Source organism: Sinocyclocheilus grahami, unplaced genomic scaffold, assembly GCF_001515645.1.
Source record: "Sinocyclocheilus grahami isolate Dianchi unplaced genomic scaffold, SAMN03320097.WGS_v1.1 scaffold189.1, whole genome shotgun sequence".
Classification (NCBI taxonomy): Eukaryota; Metazoa; Chordata; class Actinopteri; order Cypriniformes; family Cyprinidae; genus Sinocyclocheilus; species Sinocyclocheilus grahami.
This window is the reverse complement of record NW_015505368.1, coordinates 1,015,274-1,024,993: the sequence shown is the minus strand read 5'-3', so window position 1 is coordinate 1,024,993 and position 9,720 is coordinate 1,015,274. Positions and strand designations below refer to the sequence as shown.

General features: G+C 36.0%; 1 protein-coding gene across 2 annotated transcripts in view; it reads right to left on the bottom strand.

Moving 5' to 3' along the window:
* The window catches only part of LOC107594705 (ELM2 and SANT domain-containing protein 1-like), a 41,657-nt gene that overhangs the window by 15,158 nt on the left and 16,779 nt on the right, over positions 1 to 9,720 (bottom strand). For both annotated transcript variants that reach the window (XM_016284859.1, XM_016284858.1), the window contains exons 6-7: positions 7,180 to 7,322; positions 5,650 to 5,753 (exon numbers count right to left, since the gene is read on the bottom strand). In XM_016284859.1, the coding sequence (XP_016140345.1) occupies positions 5,650 to 5,753; positions 7,180 to 7,322 (247 nt within the window). The remainder of the gene's footprint in view (positions 1 to 5,649; positions 5,754 to 7,179; positions 7,323 to 9,720) is intronic.

The following is a 9,720-nucleotide window of genomic DNA, read 5'->3' as shown; positions in this document are numbered from 1 at the left end:
TTCACGTTGTTTCCACACACATTCATGATAATGTTTTGATTTGTCAGGTTTATGTTGCTGTGTATAGTTATACTGAATGGATCCGTGTACTGTAGTAGATATATGCAGCGGGCGGTTGGTTTAGGTTTTTTTTGGCATCACTATGTGGTCCTGTTCGGTATCGCAACTTGGCTTCTCTAAAATGTAAAAAAAAAAAAAATCTTTGCTGTCGCACTGTACACATACTTTACAATTCTGATTTGTTTTCTTTCATATGTGCTTATATGGGCTCCTTATATCATTTGTTTTTTTGGTGTCCTTTTGGAGTTTCTAAGTGTCCTTTTTTGGAAAGTCATCTAAATTTATCTTGAAAAAGGTTTGCAGTAAATACAGATTTTTGAGAATCACCCTTCAATCTTTTGGTTTACTTTGCTGGATATAGCAAATGATGACAAAAACATTTGAAACAAGATAAATGGTCTATGCTTCATGAAGTGTGCGATTAATCGCAGAAAAAGGATGTGATTAATTAGATTAAAAAAATTATAGCCCATATGTATGACATAAAATACATAAGTAATACCCCACTCATGACATTTTTTAAGCTTGTACATGTCCTTAAAAAGGCCATTAAAGGATTAGTTCACTTCCACGATAAAGATTTCTTTTCAAGTCGAAAAGAAATTTAGGTTTTTGAGGAAAACATTCCAGGATTTTTCTCCATATAGTGGACTTTAATGGGGATCAAGAGGTTAAAGGTCCACATTGCAGTTTCAATGCAGCTTCAAAGGGCTCTACACGATCCCAGCTGAGGAAAAAGGGTCTTGTCTAGTGAAAAAAAAGTTTTTTTTTTTTTTTCAATTGTTATACTTTTAACCACAAATAGTCATCTTGAACTAGCTGTGCGATACGTCCATGACTTCACGCATTATGTAATCACTCTGGAAAGGTCACATGTCGCTAGTTCTTCGTCTGTGTACTCCGGTTCAAAAAGGTAGGGTAGGACGAAAAACTCCACCTCATTTTTTCCTCCAACTCCAAAATCGTCCGACATTGTTTTACATTTTTTTGTAAAGGGCAGTTGTCTTTCATTGCACGTTCATTTTGTAAACACTGGGTCGGTACTTAGCCCACATCAAGCATGAACTTTCCAACGTGAAGAAAAATCCTGGAATGTTTTCCTCTAAAACCTTAATTTCTTTTCAACTGAAGAAAGAAAGACATGAACATCTTGGATGACATGGGGGTTAGTAAATTATCTGGAAATGTATATTCTGGAAGTGAACTAATCCTTTAATAACATTTGGACTATAGAGGTCGTCAGAGACATTAAATGTCACGACACCGAGCAGGAAATGCATCTAGTCGGCTTTTACAGACTCGATGCGTTTATACTCATGCTCTTACAAACTATTCTAACTCAAACTCTAATTCAAAGTTATTTCTGGAAAAAAATTATAATTCTTATAACTCAAAACACATAACATGACAGACCTTATCGCAGGGCCAATCTGTTTGGGATTTAATTTTGCTGCTGAACCTGTCTGGCATTCCTATTAATGTGTTAAAATCTACATCAAGACCATGTTAGCTAGTGGTTAACACAATTACTCATTTGCATGAACCACAAAGCAACAAACAACTTGCAATTACAAAAGAAAAGATTCAACAAGATAAAACTATTGAAAGCAACAACATGAAACCAATTGTCAGTGCATCTCTCTTATCACTGACACTCAAACACCACAAACCTCCTAGAGACTTCACAGAGAGTCTATCTGACTTTCAGGTTCTGCAGAAGTGCTTCACATGTGATACGAACCACAAAGCAACAAATAGCTTTTTATTTTGCAGTGTAATTGGCTCAGAAGCACAATGCACATGATTTAGTCATCTTCAGTGTGTCGTTCTGGACATGATCCTGTGATTGACAGGTGGTTGCTATGGCGGTGGAGTGACAGCTCAGCAGTAAGTGGCTGGCTGTTGTGTTGTTGCAGCTGCTGGCTCAGCTGAGCGAACATTGAAAAGAATCATATCAAAACACATGCACCATTTGTGTTTCCATAAAACAGGGGTAATCAATTAGCAGGCCATACTGGTTTCAACAGGATTGCAATCAGTTATCATAAATAAATAAACTAGGTCTGCCAACTGATGAAAAAACTGATTCAATTATGATATGCTGTTTGGAAAAAGAACAATTATCAAGTGAATCGAAATAAATAGTATTTATCGATATTATATTATTTAATTTAAGGAAAAAAAAGCATTTTGCATGAAAAGATGCATTTTACAATGTACAGTACTTACACAAAAGTCATAATTACTAGTTATGGTCCCTAATAGGGATGCACGATATTGTATTTTTGCCGATATCCGATATGCTGATATTTATAAGCAAATTATTTTAATTTTGGTTCGTTTTTAACAAGAACTTATATGTTAGAATTAAATAAACAATAATGAAGTACTTTTATAATGACAGTACATTGAAGCTTTGAAAATAACTATAAAGAAAAACATTTTTCAGAAAGATGCAGTAGTAACCGTAACATTTTATTTTAAGATTTAACATTTGTAGATGGTCTAAAGCAAAAGAGTTGTAGAAGTTCTGAAAATATTTTAGAGCTCATAATTTGTTTAAAAAATATAACATATTACACATTAATGAATAAATCAGTATATATACAATTATTTAATTTACAAGCGTCATGTTTGTGATTTTTTTTATTCATGTAAGCTATAGCTTCTGACCTTTAAATCAAAACATACTCATGATTTTATGAGATCAATTACTGCTTTGTTTAATCAGAAACACAGTCTAAATGTTATTTGTGTATTTTACTTTCATTTCATTAAAAGTAGGCCAACAGCGCCTCCAACGGAATTAAAACGCCTTACCAAATGGGCATTAGGACCCGGGGGAGGCTGCCGCTGCACATGCTATTACATTTACTCTTATCACACACCAAATGCATCATTCTGTACATGCATTCTCAGTTTAAATGCAGTTATCCAAAGCAATGAATCCAATCACCATTCAGGCAAAACTTTGCTTCAAAAATGAGTCACACTGCTGACGTGATCTAATCGCTAGCACACCCTGAGCACATGTGAGTTAACCTATTCCTCTTATCGGCAAGACATATTGGCATAATTCTTCAAATCGGGCTGATGCCAATATGTACATTTAAAGCCATTATGGGCCAATTCGGATATCGGTCCGATAATATCGTGCATCCCTAGTCCCTAAGGTATATATAGTTGGATATAGTTGCTTTGGAAAGATTTGTTTTGGGGGGAAAAACACTACACATTAATTTAAAAGGACCTTGATTAAAAATATTCCATTGTACTGTACATTACAGCAGTCTTAGAGAGAATTTAGTTTAGTACTTTTAATTCTAAATAAATTAATACATAAAGTATTACAGCAATTGTTCATTTAAGGTAGTATTTGTGTATAAATTATCATTAGACAATGTATTATGGATGAACATGAATTAACAATGAACAATGAAATAGAACAATGAAATAGAATTGTTATTCATTGTTAATTCTTGATTCCTAATGCAGTAGCTAATAAACTTAACTTGTGAATTATTACCAATATTTACAATGAATTTTTCTTTTTTCCTGAAATTTTCCTATTTTCATCTAAATATACAAACGGAAACATAAAGGTCTTTACAGCAACCCGTCAAAATAAAAGTTTGGTCTAACTTGAAGAAACTGACAGAACTACTACTAATAAAATTATTAAAACATTTTTAAGGAATATTTACCAGAAAACTAACATACACAACATAGTATTTCTGAAAAAAGGGGGGAAAAGGTTTTTTTGATGATTTTGACTATTAAAACTTGATGAAACCATTAAAATTAAATCAAGAAATTCATTGCGATTTCACTTTTTTAATGTTAGTTAGTGTGTAATGTTGCTGTTTGAGCATAAACAATATCTGCAAAGTTACGAAGCTGAAAGCTTTTAAAATTCTGGCAGTTTAATGCCTACAAAAATGGCTGGTAGGGACTACAACAAGTTACTTCCCAGGTTCGTGACGTAACAAACCCAGATAAACCCCGCCCTCGGGAAAAGGCAGCAAAGGGGACAAGGCCATGCTGCGCTGCTTTAGAGAAGAGGAAGAGAAAACTAGAGGTGCAGGTAAAAATCTATTCATATATGAATCACGATTCGGTCTTCTAACGATTCTAATGGATTCACAAGTTTCAAAATCAATGTTCTAAAGCAGCGGTTCTTAATACTGTTCCTCGTGTTCCCCTGCTCTACACACGCTCTGCATCTCTCTCTCTCTCTCTCTCTCTCATTCAGCTCAGCTCCAGCAAAGAACTGTTACAATTATACACTTATTTTCACATAGCTATGAGAAGCGTTAAACATGAACGCGCGTGCAGTTGCCGTACTGTATTAAAGCTTTAATCAGGATAAAACTGTATATAAAAAGCTAACATAAGCAGTAGCATTTACAAATAACAGCATATCTAAAAGTATGAGAACAACAAACAAAAAAACATTAAAAGCCGTGCTTGCACAGGCTGCACGATCATCTTCAATAATATCATCTGCTTCTCAATCGGGCTCAAAATGATAAGTGATATTAACGACGCCTTTGTTTACAATACAACCGGAGCACATGCCGCTGAGGAGAGGGGCAGGACGTTTAGATGCGCACTAGAGATGGTTTAGCCAATCACAACACACTGGGCTAGCTAATCAATCAGAGCCCATCGCCTATTTCTGAGGGAGGGGCTTCATAAAAGCAGGAAATTGATCAGCGCATTTCTCATAGAAGGGACAGAGCGGTGTGGAATAAAGGTAAATTATAAGAAAAATAATGCGTTTTTAAAAAAATGAAGCATTAACATGTTAGACTGCACCCCATAAACAAAATCAAGCCTAGAAAAAAACACTGAACCACCCCTTTAATGGAAACCACAGAATTTGGTTAAAATAAAACTAAATTTGAGAGAAAAAAAAAAGTATTTCATAGGGCCTTAAAAATGTTAAACTTGTAATAAATTGCTGTTTAATTGTGCAAGTTTTATGATTTCAATTAATTAGGCATGTTTTTTTATTAATACAACTTAATTTAACCATTAAAACAGAAAATGGAATGAAAATGAAAACGGAAAAAAAGGGAAAGCAGAAAATTGAAAATGGATAAAACGGAATTTTGAAAAAAACAACAACAAAAAAAACTGAACTTGGGGGAAAAAATAAGTGTTTTTCATAGGGCCCTGTGCTTTTCATATGCATGTTGCCGTGTAAAATGCTGTTGAAAGAAAATCTGCAGACCATTTACATACACACTTTCCATGTGCGTGTAATGCGTTTACACACATCAGTCACATCAACACTTTGTTTTTTCAGGCTCTGCAATACATAATTCCACAATTTCATTTTAAGTCAGAAAGATGATCCCTAAACTGATATCTCCTGTCACAGATGTCACCAGAAATCCTTAAATGACTCAAAAACAAACTGTTCATTCAGATATAGTCTACTCAAATGACAGACCCTCCATCTATCACTCTCAGTGATCAACAGTTTAAGAAAAGCAGCAGTCAGGCGTAAACAGGTTTGATTGGTACACAATACAGCAGGAAGTGCACTTAAAATATGTCAGTGTGCTACTGCATGACACTCACCATGACGTCACCCTTGCATTCATACAGGCAGTGCATGGCCAGTTCCTGATTGGTCCCTCCTCCATGCAACGCACTCGAGCACGCCAGGTGCATGAGGTTACCAACTGCAGGGACACACAGAAGGTCCAGGAAAGACACAGATTTAAACATATGGTCATGCAGATTTCATTTAAATGAGGCAAAATTGCAGAACATATTCCTGCAATTTCCTTTCATTCAATTTAATGAATTAAAAAAAGAGAAGCTAATGTGGTATTGTGTAAGTTGTAAACCTCTTTGCTGTTGCTCAGTGTTGGCCTCCAGGTCAGGCAGTGGCGCCCACACCAGTTCAGCCTTGTGTAGGTCGTGCTGCGCTGCCGAGCGCTCTCTCAGCTCTGGGACCTCCGCCTGATACCGCAATCCAATGTTTATCCGACTGCAAGAGAGTGAACATAAACAGGCTGCTGTAGCAATCCAAACTAAATGAATACAATTTTTTAAATAGTGTAGTCCAAAAGCATCAGACCACCAGCGAAAATGTTTATATTCTGCATTTTTATAATTTTAAATACTTGTATGTGGATACTTTTTAAATCAAATATATATTTTTGAATTTACTATATTATTAGCTTAGAGAGATTATTTAAAAAAAATTTACAATTAAAATTCTGTCAATAAAGGAATAGTTCACCTAAAAATTTGCATTTTTTTTATCATTTACTCACTCTGAAGTCGTTCCAAACTTGTATAAATTTCTTTGTTGAACACAAAAGATGATATTTTGAAAAATGCTAGTAATCAATAGGGCTGGACCAGAATATTCGATTATTCGTTCGGTGGGTTGGCAATCGATTTTCAATTTTGAGATTCGAAAATTCTTTTTTTTTTTTTTTTCGAACACCTGGCATCCCCTGAGAAACGGTTCTCATTCGCACTTGAATATGAATCGCCCATAAGTGAACGTCATGAACATCATGATTCAGTTCATCTGGAATAGAAGACAAAAATGCCGAAGACCTCAGCTGTGTGGGAGCATTTTAAATTGAGCGATTTAAAACTGGCCTACCACAAAAGCACATCAAGTTTGAAAAATCTGTAAAAGTTCTGTAAGCAGTACGCCTATAGTATATTATTGGTGTAAAAAAAACGAGCTGCTTTTATCCGCCATGTTAATCAGTAATTTTACACATGATAAAAACGCGCATTTAATTTGCTTGGAAAATACTTGCGAATATGGCAGTCATAAAAAAAACGTACAGTAGGCCAGCCTAATAATAATTTGTCTATATTAAAAGTATTGCTCTTGACAGACCTGTGTGTTTTGTATCACTAGTGCAGTGTCCGTTCTCGGAGCATATAACGCCAGGTGCATGAGGTTACCAACTGCAGGGACACACAGAAGGTCCAGGAAAGACACAGATTTAAACATATGGTCATGCAGATTTCATTTAAATGAGGCAAAATTGCAGAACATATTCCTGCAATTTCCTTTCATTCAATTTAATGAATTAAAAAAAGAGAAGCTAATGTGGTATTGTGTAAGTTGTAAACCTCTTTGCTGTTGCTCAGTGTTGGCCTCCAGGTCAGGCAGTGGCGCCCACACCAGTTCAGCCTTGTGTAGGTCGTGCTGCGCTGCCGAGCGCTCTCTCAGCTCTGGGACCTCCGCCTGATACCGCAATCCAATGTTTATCCGACTGCAAGAGAGTGAACATAAACAGGCTGCTGTAGCAATCCAAACTAAATGAATACAATTTTTTAAATAGTGTAGTCCAAAAGCATCAGACCACCAGCGAAAATGTTTATATTCTGCATTTTTATAATTTTAAATACTTGTATGTGGATACTTTTTAAATCAAATATATATTTTTGAATTTACTATATTATTAGCTTAGAGAGATTATTTAAAAAAAATTTACAATTAAAATTCTGTCAATAAAGGAATAGTTCACCTAAAAATTTGCATTTTTTTTATCATTTACTCACTCTGAAGTCGTTCCAAACTTGTATAAATTTCTTTGTTGAACACAAAAGATGATATTTTGAAAAATGCTAGTAATCAATAGGGCTGGACCAGAATATTCGATTATTCGTTCGGTGGGTTGGCAATCGATTTTCAATTTTGAGATTCGAAAATTCTTTTTTTTTTTTTTTTCGAACACCTGGCATCCCCTGAGAAACGGTTCTCATTCGCACTTGAATATGAATCGCCCATAAGTGAACGTCATGAACATCATGATTCAGTTCATCTGGAATAGAAGACAAAAATGCCGAAGACCTCAGCTGTGTGGGAGCATTTTAAATTGAGCGATTTAAAACTGGCCTACCACAAAAGCACATCAAGTTTGAAAAATCTGTAAAAGTTCTGTAAGCAGTACGCCTATAGTATATTATTGGTGTAAAAAAAACGAGCTGCTTTTATCCGCCATGTTAATCAGTAATTTTACACATGATAAAAACGCGCATTTAATTTGCTTGGAAAATACTTGCGAATATGGCAGTCATAAAAAAAACGTACAGTAGGCCAGCCTAATAATAATTTGTCTATATTAAAAGTATTGCTCTTGACAGACCTGTGTGTTTTGTATCACTAGTGCAGTGTCCGTTCTCGGAGCATATAAGCCTAAGGTTATTAAAAGTTTATTAATTCTGAACGTGTCGCGTGTCCATATTGCACCAAAATGCGACACTGCACTCCCTTGGGTCCGCAGCAACACACCCGCCACGCGTGAAGTCGATTGGATGAACGGTTCTCGACTAGGCTTGCCGCGATAGACGGTGCTGACAGTGATACCTTGCTTGGTTGGAACAGCAGCTACGCTAATTATGTTTGTATTTGTTTCTCTGTCTTTTGCCACGGGATTAACATCCCGTGGTAACTAGGATTTACACAAGCTTCAGTCTGGATCCAGAACACCTGAGAAGAGATGATGCAACCCCTCAGAGGACCTCAGATGATGCCAACCCTGAAACAACATACAGAACTACCACATTTTGCTATAAGTTTGATTGCATCATATAATAATTGCTGTTAATATTATTCATCGTCTGTTTTATTACGTCTTATATTGATTTTTCTGTACTGCTGGTTCGTCTGGTCAGAGGAGAACTGGCCCCCCGACTGAGCCTGGTTTCTCCCAAGGTTTTTTCTCCATTCTGTCACCGATGGAGTTTTGGTTCCTTGCCGCTGTCGCCTCTGGCTTGCTTAGTTGGGGACACTTCATTTCCAGCGTTATCGTTGACATGATTGCAAAGATATTATTTAAACTGAGCTGGATGTTGACATCACTGAATTCAATGATGAACTGTCTTTAACTGAAAAATGAGTGTTTACTATTGTCATTTTACATTATTGACACTATTTTCCTAATTAATGCTGTTCAGTTGCTTTGTCACAATCTGTATTGTTAAAAGCGCTATATAAATAAAGGTGACTTGACTTGACTTGATACCCTTGTTAAGCCGCAACTCCGGTTACGTCACTTGCCCACCACAGCACCGACCCCCACCGTCGGTTTGATTTTTTTTTATATACCTTTCTGGACTTTGAACGTGGTAGTTGCATAGACAGCAATGCAACTATCACATTCAAGGTCCAGAAAGGTAGTAAGGACATCTTTAAAATAGTCCATGTGGCATCAATGGTTCAACCTTAAATTTTATGAAACTACGAGAACACTTTTTGTGCACAAAGAACCGTTTCTCGTGGTACTCTCGTGAATACATGTCTAAGACTGACACGGAAGAGAATAAATTGTTGAATGAAGTTGTTATTTTTGCTTTTTGCACAAAAAGTATACTCGTAGCTTCATAAAATTACGGTTGAATCACTGATGTCACATGGACTATTTTAACATTGTCCTACAACCTTTCTGGGCCTTGAACGTAATAGAACCGTTGCGGTCTGTGGAGGGTCAGAAAGCTCCTGGATTTCCTCAAAAACATCTTAATTTGTGTTCTGAAGATGAACGAACGTCTTACGGGTTTGGAACAACATGAGGGTGAGTAATTAATGACAGAATTTTCTTTTTTAGGTGAACAATCCCTTTAACAATTTGAGAAAAAGACTAACATGAAGTTTGTGCAAAACCTAAT